Genomic DNA, 23736 nt, shown 5'->3' on the forward strand with positions numbered 1-23736 from the left:
CTTTTTTGATGCACAGTGCAGAGCACCATGGATAGGTATCCCAATGTGCAACTCGCCATTATCCAGTTCACTGACTCTTAGGAAGTTTTGGCAATGCATGGTGGGGCAGAAAGGAGTCACGCAGGGGTTACTGGGATTGAGGAGTCAAGTTCCCATCATGCAACTTTCTCCATCCCATAATGCCATCTCTATCACATAATTTTCATGCCTATTTTGAAAATCCGATGAATCCACATGAGACATTTTGCTGTCCACCATCTCTGACAGAAGCATGGAACCTGCACAGCTCTGTGCTATTGTCATGAGCGTTGCAAGCACAGGACGCATGATCCTCTGGTATCTGCAGAACCTCAAGAAGAGCTATGGGGCATATGATGATTTCATGGAGGGCAGATTGCTGTGGGATATAGCAAGAACCAGTTCAAGATCGTTAGTGGCATTCATTGAGCAGATGTAAATGGTGGAGCCCACAAAAAAAAGCACTGACTGGTGAGATTGCATCATAATGCAGGCTTGAGATGACAAGCAATGGCTGCAGAACTTTTGGATACAAAGGCCACATTCCTGGATCTGCGTGCCAAGCTCACCCCTGCCCTCCAGTGCAGTGACTCCAGAATGAGAGCTGCACTGAGAGTGGAGAAGTGAGTGGCGATTGCACTGTGAAAACTTGCAACACTGGATTGCTACCAATCAGTGGGAAATCATTTTGGAGTTGAAAAATGCACTGTGGAGCCATTGTCATGCAAGTGTGCAGGGCCATTAATCGTCTCCTGCTACACAGGCCTATGATTCTTGGCAATGTGCAAGACCTAATGGCTGGATTTGCAGCAATGGGGTTCCCAAACAGCGGTGGAGCAATACACAGCACACACATCCCTATTTTGGCATCAGACTGCCCTGCCACAGAGTACAAGCAGGGACTTTCTTTCCTGACTGGTGGATTATCATTGGTGATGTTGAAATGCCAATAGTGATCCTGGGGGACCCAGCCAACCCCTTGATCCCTTGGCTCATGAAGCCATACACTAGCCACCTCCACAGCACCAAGGAAAGATTCAACTACCAGTTCACCAGGTGCAGAATGACAGCTGAATGTGCTTTTGGTAGATTGATGGGGCACTGGCATTGTTTACTCACCAGATTGGATCTCAGTGAAAAAAATATCCCATTGGTTATAGCTGTCTGCTCTAATCTGCATTATATCTGTGAGGCAAAGGTTGTCCCCAGGGCAGAGGGTGGAGGTGAAGCAGCTGTCTGCTGAGTTTGAACAGCCAGATACAAGGGCTGTCAGAAGAGCTCCATGAGGGGCTCAACAGCTCAGGAAGGCTTTGACAGAGCACTTTAGCAGCACGCCACAGTAATGTGTTATAGTGTACTGTGCTCTCCCTGGCCCTGCAGTTTGGGGGCCTGTTAGGAATTACGTGGTGCTTGGTGCACAACTGTATGAATAACACTGACAATGCACCTATTTACTTTTGTGGTGCTTGCTGCACATTTATGATTATTACACTGTGTTTGACACTGATCCTATGAGTTGTGTCAAAGTGCACAATCACAAGTAAGTGGGTGCTTTCAATACTGCCAGCCATTCTGCAGCATATCTTGGGAACGAAGAAACATGAATTATTTTCCAAACAATAAGAGTTTTATTGAGTTAAAAAAAAAAAAAGTTAAAATTCTATGCAAGTTACAAGCAAATACGTTAAAATCTTAACAAATTTATAGAACAGAGCTTAAAGAGGAGGGAGGAAGATTCATGTCCATTTTAGCCACACATACATCAACCGTGGCTCTCACAAATCAGCATATTTGAAATTATGGTTGTCCTTAATGTCCTTCAGAGCGGAGTGGTAGGGGTAGGGATGCGATTCCATATGCCATGTGTAATGTTGAGGGGGTATGTAGGAAGGTGCTCTGCTGCAGCTGTCCATGGACTGCAAAGGCAGGTGTGCCTCGGATTGTTGAATCTGTTGGACCACAAGAGTCTGCAGCTTCTGTGTTTGCTACCAGAAAAGCCCCATCATGTCTTGGTGCATCTTCCTCTCCGATTCCTTGGCCTTTCTCCTGACTGCTCCTTCCTTTTCCATACAGTCTGCAATATTCATCCTCCAGACCCTCTGTTCATGGTCTGATGCTGCACTGGCTTGTGGGGTCTTTCTGAACGTGTCATCCCAAGTCCTCTTCTTTCTTCTCCTTATCTGGCTCAGGCATTCCTCAAGTGTGGAGAGGGAACCCTTCAAGTCTGCAATGGCAGCAGCTACAGGTAAAACACACTGTCGGTATAGCTCCCAAAAAAGCAAAAGTTAAGATTCAGAACTCCCTCCCCTGGCTCCCCTAAAGTTGTAAATAAGACATACTTATTGATACTTCTGCTTCGGGGTGCTTGTGCACGGTGCCACTCACAGCTCCAGCCATGGTCTGACCCGCCAGGGGTGAGGGAAATAAGGAGGGAATTGCTCAGTTGTGTGAAATTATGGGTACACAGGCCAGGGCAATGGTACTAAATATTGGCACCATTTTCCACAGGCAGTAGTGATTTTAGCTGATACCTCAGTCCTGCGGGCAACAAATGCAAAGAAAGCACAGCTGCTACTGGTGTCCTGAAACCGCCTAGGCCTTTACGCTGCTACCCTGTTTACTGCAATAGTTATTGTCAATTGGCAAGGGAAAGTGTCCTACTGCAGAGGAAGAGATAAGGCTCCCATCCCTAGAAACCTTCAGCAGAGGATAGCAGAGTACCTCCATGAAAGTGTCACCAAGATCTCTCAGGAGGATTCAAGGGACATCCCTGTGTACATAAACTGCTCTGCATGGCCCCTCTGCATAACTCTACTGCGGGAATGAAAAGCCAATAACAGTGCTACCTCTCTTTGTTGTTCCGCTCCCTCTTCTAGTATAAATAAATTAATGAAAAGTTGACAGCTGTGTCCTGCTAATTTGAGGGCACCAGCACTGTAATGGGAAATAAATTTACACTCTTACCTGAGGTTCCATCTTCTGCATCGGGCTTGCCTGTGCTCAACTACCAGGACTGACTGGACTGCAGTGGAGTCTCAAACAAGTCCTGGCTCGCAGCATAGCTGGCCCCCGGTCACATGTTCCCTATCCTCTTCTTTCTCTTCTGCCTTCTCCTCGTCCTCGCTGTTCATACTATGGACCAGTGACTTAGGATCTTCAGAGGTATCCATGGTGGTGTGGGGAGGGGTCTACACCAATTATGGCGTGCAGCTTTTTGTAAAAGCAGCAGGTCTGCGACCTAGCACCGTATCTACTTTTAGCCTCCCTGGTCTTCTAATATGCTTGCCACAGTTCCTTCGCTTTCATACGGCACTCCTGCTGATCCCTGTTGTAGCTCTTCTCCTGAATTCCCTGTGCAATCCACTCATAGATGTCCACCTTTCTACAGCTAGTCCATAGCTGTTCTTGGACAGCCTCTTCTCCCCACAGACCAAACCAGAGCACATCTGGATCATGTAACCGTGATGGTCAGCTGGGCAGTTGTGCATAACAAAGGAGAGCTGCTACGTATGCTCGCCAACTTGGACAATCAGGAAAAGGCACTTCAAAAATTTGCAGGGCTTGAAAGCAGAAGGGGCCTTCTGGTCCCCATGACCCTGGGCAGTGGAATTAACAATTGTAACCAGAGCGCTCAGCGTCAAGCATTGTGGGACAGCTTCTAGAGAACTGTTAGGGTCAACATAGGTAACACAGTGTCTATATTTGTACTGCATCAAACTCAATGCATTGACCATGGCTCAATGCCACTTGGGGATGTGGTGTTACTACATCAGAATAACAGACAATAACAGACATTGGGAGACACATTTAAGTGTAGAAATTTGCACAATTAGGTCAACAATAGGCAGCTTATGTCAATCTAACTTTGTAGTATAGAAAAGGCCTCTGTTACTAATGGATTGGAAAGCAGGTCATCACCCTTCTGTGATATAAATACATCATCCTGCTTCTTTCCAAATATAAAACAGAAATAGTTATAGAACGCTTCTGCCTTTTTTGGATCATGAATAATAATTTTATCACCTCCATCTAGTATACCTATATACCCATGCCAGGATTTTTTTGTTCCTAGAATACTTTAAAAAAATCCTTCTTATTGTTCTTAGCCATGCCAGCCATAGATTTTTCCCTGATGTGATTAGCTTCCCTTTTCAATTTTCATTATATATCTAATTTATATTGATTGCTATCTACTTCTCTTCTTTTCCATTTGTTATGTGGATAATTGCTGCCTCCACTATTTCTCTTAACCAGGATGGACTTTTAATCAAAGTTGTCCTCTTTCATGTTTGTGGAATTGTGGTATTTTGGTAATCTAATAAACTCTTCTAAAATAAATCCCCATTTTCATTCACATTTTTCTGTCTAAATTTTTCCTTCCAATCAATTTCACTTATAATCTTCCTCACCTCACCTTCCTCATCATCATCATCATCTATAATTTTTAGAAATTCTAGTGATGTTTTACTATTGGCTCCATGAGACCTCCATTTTATGTCTCCCAAATTAAAGTCCCCCATCATATGCAATATTTCTTTCCACACATTAGAGATAGGTGTGTAATTGCTTATTAATTCATTTTGCTCTTATCTTGCATGATATAGTGTATTTCACACATTATTCATACAGAAAGTAGATCAGTGTGGTTAATCTTTGAGCACAGTCTAATTTACCAAGAAGCCTATAGTTTGTTAGTCACTGATTATTTTTCCTTGCATTCTTGTTGGAGAAAATTGAATTGATATACACTGAGTATTGGCTAATGACATTTTTATCATGTAGCATCACTAATGTCTGCCATTGACTTTGAGCTGACATAGGGTGAGATTACACCCATAAAATGACTCCATAGTTACTCAGGTATAAATTAGATTAGAGCAGCGATTCTCAAACTGTGGGTCAAGACCCCAAAGTGGGTCACGACCCTGTTTTAATGGGGTCGCCAGGGCTGGCGTTAGACTTGCTGGGGCCTGGGGCCCAAGCCCAAGCCTGAGCCCTGGGCAATGGGGCTCACGCTTCAGCTTCAGCCCTGGGTGGTGGAGCTCAGGTTACAGGCCCCCCGCCCGGGGCTGAAGCCCTTGGGCTTCAGCTTTGGCACCCCCGCCTGGGCAGTGGGGCTTGGGCAGGCTCAGGCTTCAGCACTTCCTCCCCACCTCCACCCCTGGGGTAGTGTAGTATGTTTTGTTGTCCGAAGGGGGTCATGGTGCAATGAAGTTTGAGAAACCCTGGATTAGCGTTTGGCCCATAACAGAGAATATACACATTGTTTCCTTGCTCTTTAGCAGCATGTAAAAGTAAGAGAAAACAGTAACTGGTAAAAGGAAGTACATTTACTTACAGAAAATACTAAATTCCAGGAATCTGACAGGAATGTAATCCTGACCTGATCAATTTGTCAGCACCAGCATTTGAGCTCTTAAAATATATCATATGCATTAAGGCATGTTTAGCTGCATTTTTTAATAGAAAAGTACATCATTTGATATTTTGCCCGCCTATTATTTGTCATGAAATATAAATATAACTTCTATTACACTTATTGTAATCATTCATCAGTAGTGTGATGTATGAGCATATACTACATGAAGAGGAAGTATTCCTTTTACTGTCATTACATCTTTTATTTGGTAAGTTAATGATATTACTATAAAAGTTACTTATATTTAAACATTAAGGAGATGTAATCACCCCTGTAAAGTATGATGCCAGAAAATTGGAAAAAAATTGTATTTTACTCCCAAATCAAAGCTGCAACTTAAATTTACAAAAAAAACCACTTTAACAAGAGCTGGCTAATTCCAGTCAGGTCTGGATACAGCTATGTAAATTATCTATATGAGAGGGTATTCTGGTTATATCTGGGATATGTCAAACCTTTTGGGGTCTCATTTTTATTCCTTACTAAAAAGTGGGTCACATTTGGTTTTTCTCATATAAAGGTATTAAACTACAGAAAATATAGACTGGAACTTGAATACTTATCCAAGCTTCATGATAATTTATTTATATTTTGTTAATATTAATAAAATTGTCCCATTTTCTTAGGAAAAATATGTAGCACAAAAAAATAACTGGCACATCCCAAATATATCGTATATATCAGGTTCCATTCTTAACCAAATATTAAAAATCAGGATAAAAATCTGGATACATTTCTGTGCATTACTAAATTTGGAATATAGCAATCTAAAACTTAAAACTTCCAGTACTTGTTATATATTAATAATTTTCAGAATGCCACTTTTGTTCAACATATACTTGCATATTAACAAATGCAATAGGTGAAATTCTGCTTTCATTTTTATTGATGCAAGTCCTGAGTATCCCCGCTAGCATCAATTGCTCTGGGTTTATGTCACTGGTATGATTACACTGCAGTCAGGAGGTATGATTGATCTAGCTACATGTGCTGCAAAGCTAACTCCGATAACAATAGCAGTGACGCAGCAGCAGCACACCGGGTCATGCACTAGCCACTCTAGTGTGTGCCCAGAGTTCTGGGCAGGTGGGGCTAGATGCCGTGTTGGCTTCACAGCTATTGTTAGTCCAGCTAACTACATCAAAAATAACTCTAGTATGTCTGCAGAAGATGGTGCAATCACACCTCCCAATTGCAGTGCAGACATACTCACAACAGAGAGCAGTATTAAGACCAATGTGAGAAGCTCAGGCTTATTCACCTTTTTCATAATTATCTCCCTGTCTCTTACAAATCCATCAGTGGTAATTTCCATGTGGGTATGAGAGATCCAGGTATGGAGGGACTCCTCTATGAGAGGGTCTGGCAAGAACAATCAAGGCCTTGTTCCCCAATCCTACATTCCCTGTGCCTCAAAAACTCCCAGTGCAATCAGTGCCCATTTTGGGTGGACAATGAACACAGGATCATGCCCTTTGTCCAGCAACAGCTAAGACAGTGGTTCTCAAACTTTTGTACTGGTGATCCCTTTCACATAGCAAGCCTCTGAATGCGACCCCCCTTATAAATTAAAAACACTTGTAAATATATCTGACACCGTTATAAATGCTGGAGGCAAAGCAGGATTTGGGGTGGAGGCTGACTGCTCGCAACCCCCTATGTAATAACCTCGTGACCCCCTGTGGGATCCTGACTTCCAGTTTGAGAACCCTTGAACTAAGACAATGTACTGCTTATATCTTTCTGGTAAATAATGTTAACTATTTTTATTTGCCACATGAATTTCTAAAGTGCTTAACATCAGGGTATTGAGTACAAAATCAGAAGTTAGGACAGGTAGAATAAAAAAATAAATCTCTTCAAAAATTCCACCAGTGCAGGAAGCAAGATGATGAGAAATTGCTGCAATACTCTACAGATTCCTGTTGTCCTTGTTTATAAGCTCTATCTCCCAAGCTATTCCCTGAATTTGAATGATTCGTTTTAAAAATCTGCTCCACCTTCCCTGCATGTGACATCTAAGCCATTAGAAATGAAAGGGCTGCTTTCAAAATGATCTGTCAGCAGAAAAGCAAATTAAAAATCTTATCTTCATTAATTTAACACTGCAAAACAATAGTAAACTGCATCCTAACATAATACAGAATGAATGTAGTGACCTTTCAAAAAATGAGAGGTTATTTTACTTTCAAGACCATTAATCAGTGAAGTAACAATGCAATTCTACTGATAACCCACAGCCTACAATTTTATGCACTGCAGAATACTTACAGATTTTAACACATGACAAGAAAAAGTAAGCATCATTTGTAAGAAAACATGTCTGGTTGCACCATTTCTTTGTTTTGTTTATTCTTCTTATATTTGAGGATTCATTCCAGGATTCTTTCAGTCTTTTTAAAAGTATTGAGCTTGTTCCCCGTTGTTGTTTCATTATAACATATGCAGAAAGGCCCCCTCCCACCCACCAAAAAAGTATTCATTTTCTGCTTGTTTCTTACATTATAAATTCAGGGTTTGTCTATCCGGCAAGACTTTATAAAAAACTAGTGAAGTAATGACACCACAAGTGACAACAAATTGAAAGGTGTGCAGTTGAGAAGGAAAATTATTTTTATCCATTTAAAACTTTGTTTTTTACTAGCTTTTGGAAGCACTTTTATAATTACGGTGTCTAATGAACTCTTTGGACAAAGGATATCTTTGTTAAAGATTCAACACCATAGGCATATTCAGGACATGTCTACATTGCAGAGATTATAGTTAAGGCTATGATTTAGTCACAGAGGTTGCGGAAGTCACGGAATCCGTGATTTTTAGCGACCTCCATGACGTCAGCCTGCAGTGGTTGGGAGCTGCAGGGTACCCCATCCCCCTCAGGGGCAGGGAGCTGCAGGGTACCCCCACTGCCTGTGACGGCCCCCAGAGCTCCAAGCCGCCGCAGGTGGTAGGGTATCCCGCAGCTTCCGTCCCAGCCGCAGCAGGCAGTGGGGGAAACCCCAGAGGTGTCGGCCACCACGGGCTCCCAGAGCTGCAGGCAGCCAGGACCCCGCAGCTCCCAGCCGGGGCTGGTGGTGGGGATACCCCACAGCTCCTAGCTGTGGTTAGGGAACTGCTGACCTCAAGGCTGCTGCGGGCCTCTAGAGCTGCAGGCAGCGGGGGGTACCCGCAGTCCTCACTTAAGGTGGGAAAGCTCAATAACATCATTCATACGTGAAGTCTACCAGAAAAACCAGAGAAAGGCCAGACTTGAGATATCTGATAGTTTGAAGCTAAGCAAATAACCAGAAAAAAAAAAAAAACCTTAAATAAAAAACCACACAACTTTACAGGTCTCCTTTATGCATCATAAATAAACAAATAAAAATGTGCCCAATCCCAATTTTTCAATATCTTTCACAGGTCACTTTAAGAATCTTCACTGGAAGGCATTCTAAATCAGCCAAATGGAGCAGCTCAAGTGATTTACTGAAAGGCAGAGAGCTCTGCTTCCACCACTACCTCAACATCTCAGACTGTTACTTTGGAGTCTAGCCTGTTGGATTTTGAATTCCAAAAGTTTGGTGCCTTTTCACAGACTGGATAATTAATCTGCAAGCTAGCATGGTTAGTGGGAAAGGTTTTTCTAATAGGTAAATACATACCTTTCCTGGGGGTGTATCTGCATGCCAGTGCAGCTGCCCTGTGGTTGCATTAGGCAGAGGAGGAGATGGATGGGTATAATTTGCATTCCTCCTGCGCCCACAGAAGTGAATCTGGCCCATGGCTGTTTGCATCTGAAACAATAACTTAACGCAAAGGAAAATTTCTTAAAAATGTGTTTGCACCTATGTTAACAGCCCTTGCATAAAAACCTGCTAACTGCTGTCACCATTTTAAGCACACTGTCAAATAGACCGACACCAAACAGGGTTACATGGCAGATTGGTTAAAATCACCTCTTTTCAAGCATCCTTATATTTTATTTTATAACATTATTACTCATGCATATACTGCCTTCCACCCGAGCAGCTCCATGATCTCATTGGGTCATACTTCATTTTGATCTTTGTCATACTCCAAAAATACATACATAGATAGATAGATTTGACCCTGACCTTTTAAAGGCACCTATCACCACACTATCCAGATACCTATACGCAATTAAGGAAAGTAAAACGTCATCCAAAAGGATTATTACTCCCCTCCCCCAAAAAAGATTTTGCCATTTTCTAAAGGGGGTCATTTTCCCAAGGGTTGTCTTCTGGACAACGGAACTCTGCTGGTAATATAATATGGATCCATCACAAAACAAATTGGTAACCAACTGTTAACTGAATTTACAAATTCCCTGTGCTTATGAACCAAAAAAGAGCACACATGATAATATTGTACGTGCACAAATATCTATTGTGTATGTATTGTTTAGACTAGAATTGCTAGAAATAAAATAGTAAGCAGAGCATAATAAAAATTTAGGGCCATATTCTGCCAGCCTTACTCACACTGAGTTGTACCCAATGTAAGAGCAGTAGAACTCACCAGAAGCGGTAGCATGTCCCTGCAGCCTCTAGGCCGGGAACTGCAGCCAATGGGAGCTGCAGGAGCGGTGCCTGTGGGTCCTCCACCTAGGAGCCACTGGGACATGCCACCACTTCAGGGAGCCACGCAGAGCCTGGGCAGGCAGGGAGCCTTCCTAAGGTAAGCGCCACCTGGCCGGAGCCTGCACTGCCTCCCACACCCCAACCCCCTGCCCACCCCGAGACCTCTCCTGCACCCAAACTCCCTCCCAGAGCCTGCACCCTGCACCCCAACTCCCTGCCCCAGCGCTGAGCCCCCTCCTGCACCCTAAACCTCTCATTCCTGGCCCCATCCCAGAGCCTGCACCCCCCAGATGGAGCCCATGCCCTCTCTAGACCCCAGCCCTGAGCCCCCTCCCTCACGCCGAACCCTTCGGCCCCAGCCTGGCGTCCCCTCCTGCCCCGCAAGCCCCTCATCCCCAGCCTCACCCCAGAGCCCTCACCCCTTCCTGGAGCTCTCACCCCCTCATTTCTGGCCTCACCCCAGAGCCTGCACCCCCCAGCCAAAGCCCTCACGCTTTCCTGCACCCCAATCCACTGCCCCAACCCAAAGAAAGTGAGTGAGTGAGGGAGAGCGAGCAACGGAGGGAGGGGGGATGGAGTGAGCGGGAGTGGTGCTCAGAGAAGGGGCAGGGTAAGGGTGTTCGGTTTTGTGCGATTAGAAAGTTGGCAACCCTAGCTTAGGGGCCAGCCTGCTAAATAAAAATATAACTGGGTGAAGTAGCTTAAAAAAATAACACTTCACTCCATTTATCCCCCAACTTTCTCCCCTTAAAAAAAACCCTAAACTAAACAGAACCACTATTTAAAACAAAAAACAAAAAAAAAAGGGCTGTCAAGCCATTCATCATGCTGTTAAACAATGGAATATCATTTATTTAAATATTTTTGGATGTTTTCTACATTTTCAAATATTGATTTCAGGTACAACACAGAATACAAAGTGTACAGTGCTCACTTTATATTATTTTTATTACAAATATTTGCACTGTAAAAATGATAAACAAAAGAAATAGTATTTTTCAATTCACCTAATACAAATACTGTAGTGTAATCTCTTTATCATGAAACTTGAACTTACAAATGTAGAATAATGTACAAAAAATAACTGCATTCAAAAATAAAACAATGTACAACTTTAGCGTCTACAAGTCCACTCAGTCCTACTTCAGCCAATAGCTCAGACAAAACAAGTAATTGTTGGTTACAGGGGGTACAGGCTAAAGCTCAAGTTAGCACAACTCATCACATTACTCAGGCTAAGTCTACTCATTTTATGCCACTGTCCTCCCAATACCTTCCTACAATTCCTCCCCATGTGCCCTTGAGAGACAAGTTCTTGCACAAGATTTCAATCAATCAATCAATCATCCAGAAGTTGTATTTGGAGAGCAGAGAAATAGGGCCCTCAACAAGATTCAAGGACAACATCCTGAGAAGCTCAGAGCTTATTTCTTCTACCCCCATTCTGGCTGTTTTGTGGTACACCTCTACCTCGATATAACGCGACCTGATATAGCACAAATTCGGATATAACGCGGTAAAGCAGTGCTCCGGGGGGGCGGGGCTGCGCACTCCGGCGAATCAAAGCAAGTTCGATATAACGCAGTTTCACCTATAATGCGGTAAGATTTTTTGGCTCCCGAGGACAGCGTTATATAAGGGTAGAGGTGTGTTTATGTATTTACATTTGTATTGAGTAAATAAAACTGGCCAACTGTTTTAATGGTAGGATTTCAGCTGTAGAGTAGTTTATGTTATAGCCTGAAATGTATCCAAATTGTTTCTTGGTTAGTCAGTAGAGGGAAGAAGTCTGCCCAGTAACAGAATATTATCTGTATACAATAAATTCTTGTGTTTCTATCTGTCCTGATATGCTATATCACCCTTCCCCAATGGCGATTTGATAGGTAGAGTGGACAAAGAGCAATCCGGTTTTATGCCATGTGACATTAATAGGGGAGAGGCCCCGACAACTCACCTGAACCATGATCACGGATGTTTACAGAAGACTATTCCGTTTGTTAGAGAAACAGAAACACCTTTTAAACCCTGTCTAAAATACAAACATAATCCAGATTAAAACCTGGCTGTGAAACATGGCTGGAGGTCAAATCATGTTAGAACATGGTTTATTCTTGGATAGAAAACATGTTAGGCCTGATGTACCAGTCCCTTGTGCTTTGTGTAGTTGTTTGCACTTTGCAGAGTAGGTGCAAAATGCCACCATCAGTCTCAGAAGTCTGATTTGGTAGTATTACTTTGCACAGGTGTAAATTACTATACAAGGGGCAAGGGAGTGAAGATTCAGAACCACTACAACTGTGTTACAGAATTGTTTTAGCCTAGGTGGGGGTGTCTACATTTTGGACATTTTCCAAAGATTTCCCCAGTGTTGCTAACACCAGCTGAGCTCCAGCACTGTTAGCAACATTTGGAGCTCTAGGTCCAAATCCTCAGGATCAGTGCTACTGCACCTGGCAAGAAAGAAAAAACTATAATACAATTTTCCTGCATTCATAGTCAAATGTGGTGTGTGTGTGTGTGGGGGGGGGGGTAGTGCAGCTAGGTCCTTAGACCTTTTTAAATGTATAGTTTGAGTAAAGGACAATTATGAAAAACTCATTATTCTCAGCCAGTTTTCACATGGTTAATTTACATACTGCAGACGCATTGATTAGATTGCTAATTAGATTGATTAGAGGACATGTTAATCTCTCTGTACATTCAATAACAGATTTAAAAGCAGCCGTCCCTCAACAAAAAAAGACTTCAAAGAGAAACTGCAGAGCTTCAATTCATTTGCAAACTTAACACCATTAATTTGGGCTTGAACAAGGACTGGAAATGGCTGGCTCACTACAAAAGCAATTTTCCCTCTTTTGGTATTGACATCTCATCAATTATTGGGAGTGGACCATATCCATCCTGACTGAATTGGCCTTGTCAACACTGGTTCTCCACTTCTAATCATAGAAGATTAGGGTTGGAAGAGACCTCAGGAGGTCATCTAGTCCAACCCCCTGCTCAAAGCAGGACCAACACCAACTAAATCATCGCAGCCAAGGCTTTGTCAAGCCAGGCCTTAAAAACCTCTAAGGATGTAAGGTAACTCCCTTCTCTTCATGTGCCAGTATATTTATGCCTGTATCTGTAATTTTCACTCCATGCATCTGAAAACGTGGGTTTTTTTACCCACGAAAGCTTATGCCCAAATAAATCCCTTAGTCTTTACGGTGCCACTGGACTCCTCGTTGTTTTTGTGGATACAGACTAACATGCCTACCTCTCTGATACGCCACGACACCACACTTTTATACCAATTTATATTAATATTCTGCCTTAAAAGACATCTCCAAAGCCAATTCTATCACATTTCCAATAAGACTGGTGTCTGACTAGATAATTCTTCCAGTTCCTTATACCACTTTCTTTCCAATTTTCCCAGTTTGTAGGCTCCAGTTTAATCTTGGGGTAAACACAATCCTGATATAAATGAACTGCCTGATGTGTTGTGAATCCATTTTTTCTCTCTTGAACAGGTCCTGAAATAGGGTATTCCCCCACCAGCCCCTATTCCTGGGCTGTCAGGGCTCAAATTAAAGGCTATGTCCTCCGATCCCTCCCACTACCTATGGTGCACCAGTCAAGTAGGCTGGACCATATCCAGCTGCTCTGTCTGCAAAACTAGCCAGAGATCATAACTACATACTCCTGCTTCAAACAGGGCATATCCGTAGCCTTATGTTCTACAGTGATGTGTGTTCTATCACCTTGCAAGGATGAGGAACCCCAGTGAGACAACCTTTACTCCACCTAGGTCTGCCAGGAATAATGGTAACTAATGCCCCTGACGCCTGTCCCATCTGTGATGAGATGAAATCGTTGCTGCACGTCCACCTTCAATGTGCGAGATTGCAGCCCCTCTTTTGGCTCCTTCAGAACCTGCTGCTGAGTTTCTGTTTGCACTTTACTCCACATCTATTCTGCTATGCACTCCCTATCTGTGACCCCAAGAAGTCATATGACTTCCTAGTCAACCTCCTCCTAGCACTGACCATGATGGCCATACCTCAGTCAAGGAGGAGGACACTCAACCGAGACGTTCTTTGCAACTGTAGGGCCTACTTCATTCCCTTGTCATTTCACTGCTCTCAGCAGAGTGTCTCTGGGCAGCATCCACTGACTCCTTGGACTCCTTTATGAAGCAGTGGATGCTGTCTAGGTTCTCTGCTTATTGTCCCCATCTGGTACCCTTGTTTTGAACTTTTGACCCCCACTCCTATTTGTGTTTTATCATTTGTTGTCTCGTGGAATCTTGTTTTCTGGGCTCTGTGGCCCCTCCCTCAATTGAGGAGGTGGGCCTCTTGTCTAGGTGGACTTAGGCCCACCCTCCCAAAATTCACATTAGCCCTCAAACCTTCCTCACACCCCAATCCACCCCTATATCCTCTTGCATTTGTTCTCTTTCTACTGAATACCAAACTCTTAGATGTACTATGATTTATCACGTTGAAATTCAAAAGCATCTAATTCCCTCCATAGTTCATTGTGCATTTGTGACCTTATAGCCACTTCATTTACATAAAGTAACCTAAGCATTATCTTCCTGTCCAGGTTTTTAAGTAATTTACATAGATGTTTAAAAGGGTTGCAGACAAGTTAACCCCTTGTTATCGTGAACCCTTAACTATTCTTATTTTAGCCTAGATATTGCTGTCTGAATAAACCTCCCCTACTCTCATTCCTTCAAAGGTATTACAGCTTCTGCCATAATTTACTTCTATTCACAATATCAAGTGCAGGAGAAATCTGCCAAACAAACCTACAGCTTATTGTTTTGAAACCAATATACAGCCCTTAAATACTCTTAGTGAACACACACGTGCACAATGATGCCGCAAAAGCAGGGTTATTGTGGGTTTATAGTCAGACCAGGGCCCTAACATTCTACCAACCCTCAGGCAAATTATTCCTGCCAGGGGCAGCATTAATATGTGGGACATGGGCTGATCAGGTCAAGGAGCAACATGCTAAAATGTGGCATTTTTACTGCCTGCACTTACAGGAGTCACCCTTGCTACCATCAGTGTTGCTGTACTAATGAAACATTATGGATAAAAATTTTCCTATTGTAGAAACTCCAATGACCTGTACATTACTTTATCAACAAAGCTGTTGAGTAGGATGCTGTGAGCAAACACACCTATTAACTGACTAGAACTGCAATAGAAACTGATCATCATGCCGTATTATATCAGTGATAACATATATACACATACCCAACTGGAATGTTACCATAATTATGCACTACTTTAAAACAAATAGAACACTTTCCATTAATTTCTTTATGCAGATTCTGTCACTCCTGTATTGTTACAAGTTTAAGGAATAATACATGGACATGTCCTTATTGCCGGGCTTATCTTCCTTCGGAAGGAATTCCAGCTACTGATATTGCCAAGAAGATGAAAAGTGTATACCAAAACTGCACAGAGTGTGACACACAGGTTTGCAAACCTAACATTCATTACTGATTAACTCTAAAGATATTCTGTACACAAGAAGTGATAAGATTAAGGCCCCTTTTCTAGGCTGTGTCTACAGTTAAACTGCTACAGTAGCACACTGCAGTTGGTGCTTCAGAGTAGCCATACACCACAGCAATGAGAGGGGATCTCCCAGCGCAGTCGTTGAGACAGTAGCTAAGTCAATGGAAATGTTTTGCCATTGACCTAGTGCTGTGAACACTGGGGCTCAGGTCCCTTGAACTATATCACTCTGGGGTGTGGACTTTCACACCCCTGAAAGATGTAGCTGGGTTGACCTAATTTTTTAGCATAGACCTGGCCTCAGGGCAAGCAGAATATGTTGCTGTAGCGATGCCAGTCAATTTCCTCATATAAACAAACTCTAAAATAAACCCAGTCAGACCAATTGGACCTACTTATCCCAGGTCCAGATTTGCCAGGATTTACCTTAGACTGTGGCCTTGTTTAGACTAGAGAAAAAGTGCTTTTTTAAATTGAGTTAGCTCAGCTGCAAAACCTTACGCTATAACAGGTGCCTCAAACACGTGGGCCGCATGCAGCCCGTGGGGTTCTTTCGTGCGACCCGCCAAGCTCCCCGCGCTCCCTCCCCCCGCCTACCCCGTGTTGCCACAAGCCCCGCGCTGCTCCCTGAAGCAGCTGAACTACTGTATGTCCCTGCAGCCCTGAGCAGGGGGGTGGGAGGCAAGTAGAGAGCTCTGTGCTCTTGCAGCTCCCATTGGCCAGGAACTGGGAACCGCGGCCAATGGGAGCTTTGGGGGAGGTACCTGGAGGAGCAGCAAGAGCAGCACATGGAGCCGTTTCTCCCCCCACCCCTCCTCCGAGACTCTGGCTGCTTCCTGGAGTGGAGCGGGGACAGGGCAGGCAGGCAGGGAGCCTGCCCTGGCCATGGGGCGCGGCGCTGCCACCCCGCTCTAGGTAAGCGGTGCTGGGCTGGAGCCCGTACCCCACACCCCTTCTGCACCCCAACCTCCTGCCCAGAGCCCCCTGCCACACCCTGCACACCTCTTGCACTCCCTGCCCTGAGCCCCCGCTGCACCCCTCACCCTTCCTGCACCCCCTGCCCTGAGCCCCTGCTGCACCCCTCACCCCTCCTGCACCCCACACCCCAATTCCCTGCCATACTCTGCACACCTCCTGCACCTCAACTCCCGGCCCTGAGCCCCCTCCTGCACCCCCTGGGGTGAGGACTTCGGAGAAGGGGTTGGAATGGGGGCAGGGAACGGGTGAGAAGAGGTGAGGCGGGGCAGGGGAGGGGCCTTATGGAAGGGGTGGAGTGGAGGCGGGGCTGGGGGCAACGAGGGGGGGTGTCAGTGATGTGGCCCTCGGGCCAATGCACTAGTCCTCATGCGGCCCTCGAGGTCATCTGAATTTGAGACCCCTGCGCTATAACAACCTGCTAGAATCAAACTAAAGGTATTAAATTGCATCTACATTAGTATTACTGGTGTTTTCCCATCAAGTTAAACTACCTCAATTGAGCTAACAACTGGAAAAACAAAAACAAAAACAAAAAAACCCACCTTTTTTTCTTAATTTAGGCAAGGCATTTGTGTTATCATTTACCCCTGTGCAAATTTGCTTGTAAAAGCTACCATTGTCCACATGTGTAAATCACTAAACAAATTGCAAAGCTGTAGAGAATTAGACCCATCATTTCTAACTTTGCAGAGCAGAGCAAGAGAGTGAATTAGCAGGTCTGGACAAGGAAGACAGTTGATTGGTACTTTACTCATATACATTAATTTGAAAGTATATACAAAACCAAAACATTTTTTCACTTTGTTCACAACTTTTCACTGCTTACTTGTCCCCTTTTCATTCTGCATAATGAATACCCCACCCTGTTTTGATTTTAAGTATAGGCCAGAACAGCATCTCCTTCCTCATTCTTCTTTCTTAGTGTCTTACTTCCTTTTGTCTTGTCAGCTGCAAAATAAAACCTAATTCTTCTATATCAGCTGTAAGCTGAACATATTGCAGCGGAATGCCAAAATGAAGGGATAAATTTAGGCAGGGCTGTTGTTATCTGATTAGTTAGATTACAAACAGCATGAGAAACATATCAGGAATGTTATATTATAATAGTGTGATTTTTAATTTTTATTTTTGCCTTGCGTTTTGTATTTCAGAAAACTATTTCACTGGTAATGGATGGTTTAAGGCAGGATCTTAATATTACTACATGTGCATTTTTGTATTTCTTTTTTATTTGAGACATATCAGAGGCAACAAAAATGTCATTGATATGTCAGAGTACAAGGCTCTTGTTGTTTTTCTTTGTAGAAAATACTTAAAGGGCCCGGTTCACAAGATTTACTGTAACAGGGTCCTGAAGTAAAGTAAATGGGCCAGATCTCAGTTACATCAGTGTAAGACCCAAATCCCAGCCCCAATGAAGCCAATGAGAGTATTGCTACTGACTTCGTCAGGACTAGGATTTGATCCTCAGTCTGGTAAAAGTATAGTTGATTTTAGTGGAGTCAGTCAAGATTTGCACCAGTGTAACAGAGCAGAATGTGATCAAATAGGTCTTTTTACCTGCATAAGACACGGTGGGTAGGGCCCACTATCTCCAACAGTTCATTTCACGATCTAAAGTGTTAGTCTGAAAACCAGGACAAAAGCCTCAAACTGCTAGATATCTAGTTCTAATTAATTTTACACTCAAAACATGCACTTTTTTGTTAGGTAATGTATTAAAATAATGTGTTCAGTCAGTAAGATCTTGTAACTCCTGAGAAGTTCGGCTAATAATAGAAATTATGATATATCCTTAATTAAAGTTCTACCAATCTAATGAAAATAGCTCTTAAGCAAACTGGCCTCTAAGTTTTCAGGCTTGGTTTACAATAGGTTGATACAGCTATGGTACTCAGTGGGGTGAAAAATCCAAGGGAAGGGAAAAAACCCTTCCATCGCTGTAGTCTGCATCTATACTACAGGGTTATAGCAGGATAGCTACAGCATCATAGCTATGCTACTGTAGTGCAGATAATGTAAACCTGGCCTCAGAATGGCAAAGATAATAAGCTATGCCAAGTGAACAAGACCACCGGGTATATGACATGTCCGTTGGGCTAAAGAATAACAGGTTGCGTTTTAACATTGCCTAGGTATGTCTGAGTGAAATGAGAGTTCATTTAAGGACTTGTGAGCAATATGTAGAAAAATATGGACCTCTACAAGAGCTCGGAGACACAGTAACAAGGTACAGCCCTTTGATGATCATAATGTGACCACTGTGCTGTTGAGTTTACTATGTATTGGTGTTGGGATAAAATAGTACGAAGTACAGCTAGTCAATTAAAAAAAGAAAAAGGTCAAAATTTGGAAGTTGTTTCCATTTCACAGGGTTTGACATGTAGCCATTTTCACTTTTTTCACAGTCACTTTTTTATCAAAATGGTCATCAGTTTTTTTGTATACTGAAACCCAGTAATGATTTTGAGAATGTTTTCAATAAAAAATAAATATGAAATGTGACACTTTGCAAAAATACAAAAAATCAAGTCAACAGCTTTTTCGTTAACATTTTTATTTTTGAAAAAAGGCCTTTTTTAAAATCAGATTCTTTCTTTGAAAAATTTCAACCATCGTATAGCATAAAGCTAAGAATCAACATTTTAAAATATTTAGGGTAATTAAAATCCTCATTACTTTTTGGAAAACAAAATCTACCCGTGTTTTTTTATAAACAAAGAAAGTCATTCATAATTATACCATCTTTGTAATTCCCAGATATGCCTGTCCATTTTGCCAGTGTGAGTGCATGAAGATGATCTAATGGACCATTGTCTCACTTACCATAGAACAGAAAGGAGAGCAGTGGTAACTATCTTGCAGTCAGTTATATGTGCAAATGTGTACTTTATTGAACGTACATATTAAATTGATTGATTCTGTTTGGCTGTAGATACTAGTAGACATGACAACAGGTAAAAAAAAGCGTTAATTACAAACTTGGCTTGGATGACACAGTAATTAAAAAAATAAGTGGCCTGGTCCCAATCTGTACTAGTGATTCCACCCCAGCTAGCACGGGTGCTAGAAAATGGTATCAAAAGTTCTGCGCTAGAAATACACCCAATATGTCATGATGGCTCCAAAGGATAGTTTATAGTTAGCCCTTTGGACTAATGGCATGCATTTTCAAAATGCCATGCCACCAACATTTTTACAAGATTCAGTGATTCTTCCACTTTTAAAATTCTGTATTCGTCATTTCTCTCCATGGATCCAACATCCGCGCCTAACCTCCCAGACTCCACTTTCTGTGCAGTATTTTCTGTCCATCTTGATAGTCCTCTTGCCTAGCACAATCTATGGATCATTGACCTATGGATCATTATTTGAGAACTACTCCAATGATTCATAAGAGCTACAAAGGACTCACAGGACAAGGACAAATTATTCCAGTTGTACAAACAAAAATACATTGCATGGCCCCAAGCCTAGGGCTCTGTGAGGCATAAGGGTCTGACTGTGGGGATCAAATTACAGGATCAAGACCTCTATATAGGCCTGATCTTGACAAGTTCTGTGCACGACTCTCATTGACTTCACTGGGAGTTGAATTTGCTTAAGACCTGATCCTGAGGGATGCCAAGTCAAAAAGTTAACAAATTGAATGACTGATATATGACACAACCATCCCTCATCACTAACAAAACAAAGGACAACATTCTCTTCTCCCTTATGGTGCAGGTTAGTTCTCAATCTGCTTAACTACTATTGTATTGATGTTAACATTTTGGTAGGTCTGTGTACATCGGGGTGGGCAAACTTTTTAGCCCGAGGGCCACATCTAGGTTTGAAAATTGTATGACCAGCCATGAATGCTCACGGTTCCCGGCCAATGGGAACTGCAGGGGCAGTGCTTGGGGCAGAGGCAGCGTGCGGAGCCCTCTGGCTGCCCCTACGTGTAGAAGCCGGAGTGGGGACATCCCACTGCTTCCGGGAGCTGCGCGGAGCCCCGGCGCATGCGGAGCAGGGCAAACCTCGGACCCCGCTCCCCGTTGAGAGCTCAAGGGCCAGATTAAAACGTCTAAGGGGCCGGATGCGGCCCCTGGGCCATAATTTACCCACCCCTGGTGTCTGTAGTACTGAGAGTACAAATTAAGGGAAGAATAAATAAGGTTACAGTTAAAGATTGGGTTCACCATTAAGAGTTACTATCCTAGCAGACCATATTTTGCCAAATTTTAGTTGTGTGGTTTTAAATTAGGTTCAGCATTTATTTGTTCAAGTCCACTGATTGTTCAGCACATATAGAAGCCAACTTGGTAATCGCCAGACAAAAATGTTATATTTTTTAGCATAAATAAGTTTATTTATAGTACTTAGAGCAAATGCATAAACAGTAGCTGTGTGCAGTTATGGGGCAGAATAAGCCCCTTAAAACTTAGTTAACCTCTTGTGTTAAAAGATCTCACTCCACAATTAAACAAGTTTATCCCCTATAGACCAGTAAATAATATACATTACACAGCATTTCATTAAAATAGTCTAACATCGTCCTTGAAAACCTCACACAAATATACAAACTATAGTTTAATTTAAATAATGTTCAGATTATAGAACAAACCCCAAAAAGAGTCAAGAAATTTCTCTGTCACACTGATGTCATAGCAACATGATCTATAAATGTGACTATCTGGAACAGCAAGCGGATAGACACTGTTTATTGCATAATTTGCTACCAGAATCCTGCCACATAGCAAAGAGTTCTCCAGGGCAGGTTGGGGAAATACTCCATAGGACAGTGGTTGCAGTTAGAGACTGGCCTCTCCCCTTAATCTTGAAACCCTAGAAGGATAGGACTGGAAGGGACCTCAGTATGTCATCTAGTCCACTCCCCTGCACTCAAGGCAGGACTAAGTAATAACTAGACCATCCACCCTCCATGGGATGTATTGTGTGGGTTGGCACATTAGATATCTGTTTCTGAGCGTGCTCACTTGAGGTTCATGGAGAGATTCTAGTCTGCTGTTTCTACCTCCTCTTTCATACCAGAAGAGCACAGAGCAGGATTTAGCTCTAAAAGTATTAATCAATAAGTTAGCCTTTTACACTTTGCTATAAGTATGTTATTCAAATGCTGTTTTAAGTGTGCACTAATATTTTTATGATATTATTTGAACTAAATGTTGCAACAATTACAATGGTTAGCTATATTGCAGAGGACCAAAAATTACGAAGGAACTAAAATCTCCTTCCAAAACAATGAAGGCATTTTTGTTTTAAGTAGTACAGTAATCCACCACATATGTAAGTGGATGCCCCATTATTTTCAGTGGAAGAATAAATCATGCAGGACATAGGTTGGGAGCACAACAAATAACATTTCATTTAAACACTCTTGGGTTAGCCAGTACCAGGGAAGGAGTTAAGCATGAGATGAGGGCAGACAGACATTCCCATGGGTATCTACTGAACAGAAAACACGCAACTGGGATTAACCTAATTTTACTGCTGGACTGCAGGTGTATTGTGTCTGGCAGTAAATTTATGTCACTCAGAGAATGCCATTTAGCTATTACTGTTCCAGATATTTCACTCTCCCCTTATCACTGATATTTCCTTCTGCAATGTCTTCATAATGAAAACTCAATAGTTATAGTTTTTCCCCTGCTTACAGTACTGTCCAATTTGTCGTTTAATACCTGGTGGAGATCCAAGCTATTTTAGCAGGAATTTTATAAGGCATCTTCAACTCAGACACACATTCAATCATGAAGACTACATAGTGAGTAAATAATCATTTTTATAAGCTACTGTCCTGACTTCTTTACATATGTCCCTCCGTACCTCTGACAATCAATATGTCATGTGAGCGTATGCATTAGATTGCCAGAATGTCATGCTTAGGGCATGTTGTGATGTTACGAAGATGTAACAGATATGAATGGGGGCAACACTCTAATGGTAAGAGCCCCGACTCTAATGGTAAGAACACAAGACAGAGTTGGGAGACATGGATTCTTTTCCCAGTTCTGCTACTAAGTCATGGTATGACTTTTGGCAAATACTTAGCCTCTCTCTGTTCCTCAGCTTACCCCACTGGCTTCAATGAATTGAGCTATTAAACAACAGCTACTTACACTTTCATAACTCAATAAAATTTAGACTATACATCACAAGAGTCAAAACACCAGTAAAAATTCCAAAAAACATTTTTCAGTGGTTTCCTTTATCGCCTTGACTGACGTCCATTCAGACACCATCCTGAAAAAAAGAGATGAATCTAATACTTTCTAAAGTGAGGGCAGACCCCTGAGAAAGTGCTGCCAGACTTGAGAGAACCACATGTGCCATCAATAAAATGTTAATCTATACTACGTGCATATAAGAGCAATACACCTGGGTTGGGTAATATTTTATTGATGGCTCATGTATTTTTTTATCTTGTTTGCAACAGAGTGCTGAGATATGCAACATTTTGTTATTTATATATGTAATTATATAATATGCATCTCTATGTCTGGGGCCTGTAATAAATAACATAGGAGTTACTGGTGTTTGCATATCATATTTTACTTGTCTGTCTCCTCTGGAATTCTTCCTTTTATAATTAAATTTGTTTCATAGTAAAGATTTCTCCCACTATAAACTGTCAGTGCTTAAAATTGAGTAGTATAAAATAAGTCCCCAATCCTGCAAACTACTTATGTATGTGCTTAACTTTAAGCATGCACATAGTTCCATTGAAATCAACGTTTAGTTGGGTCATGGTCTAAGCAAGCTCTCAAGAATAGAAGTAGCTTGTTAAAACGGTATTTGTTTTTATCTGCATGCCTAAATATCTTTTTCTTTTCTTATTCCAGGATATAAACATAGTAGAAGCCGCCCTTATTGAAAACATTCTGTACCAGTCATTTTTAGAATATATGCAAGTGAATCATCCAAACAGCACATAATTCTACTGAAAAGGGTGTTCAACTAGGGTTACCATACGTCCTCTTTTTCCCGGACATGTCCGGCTTTTCGGCAGTCAAACCCCCGTCTGGGGGGAATTGCCAAAAAGCCGAACATGTCCGGGAAAATGGCGGCTCTGTTTAAGAGCTGGGCTGCCTGAACGCTACCGGCTTCGGGCAGCCCCGTGCCTCCAGACCCTGCGCCGCCGGAGCCCAGGAGGGGAAGTGCCCGGCTGGGGGCGCAGGGTCTGGAGGCAAGGGGGCTGCCCGAAGCC

The 23736-nt window shown here is 42.5% G+C and overlaps 1 protein-coding gene across 1 annotated transcript in view; it reads left to right on the forward strand.

The window, feature by feature from the left end:
• The first annotated feature begins 271 nt into the window (after positions 1–271).
• Positions 272–23736, forward strand: part of RNF125 (ring finger protein 125) — a 25509-nt gene continuing 2044 nt past the window's right edge. The window contains 7 exon segments of the mRNA XM_034759569.1: positions 272–453; positions 15353–15506; positions 18662–18756; positions 19287–19312; positions 19315–19376; positions 22186–22293; positions 23372–23486. Coding sequence (XP_034615460.1) covers positions 272–453; positions 15353–15506; positions 18662–18756; positions 19287–19312; positions 19315–19376; positions 22186–22293; positions 23372–23464 — 720 coding nt within the window. The 3' untranslated portion in view covers positions 23465–23486.

The sequence above is a fragment of the Trachemys scripta genome, chromosome 2 (genome assembly GCF_013100865.1).
Source record: "Trachemys scripta elegans isolate TJP31775 chromosome 2, CAS_Tse_1.0, whole genome shotgun sequence".
Lineage (NCBI taxonomy): Eukaryota > Metazoa > Chordata > Testudines > Emydidae > Trachemys > Trachemys scripta.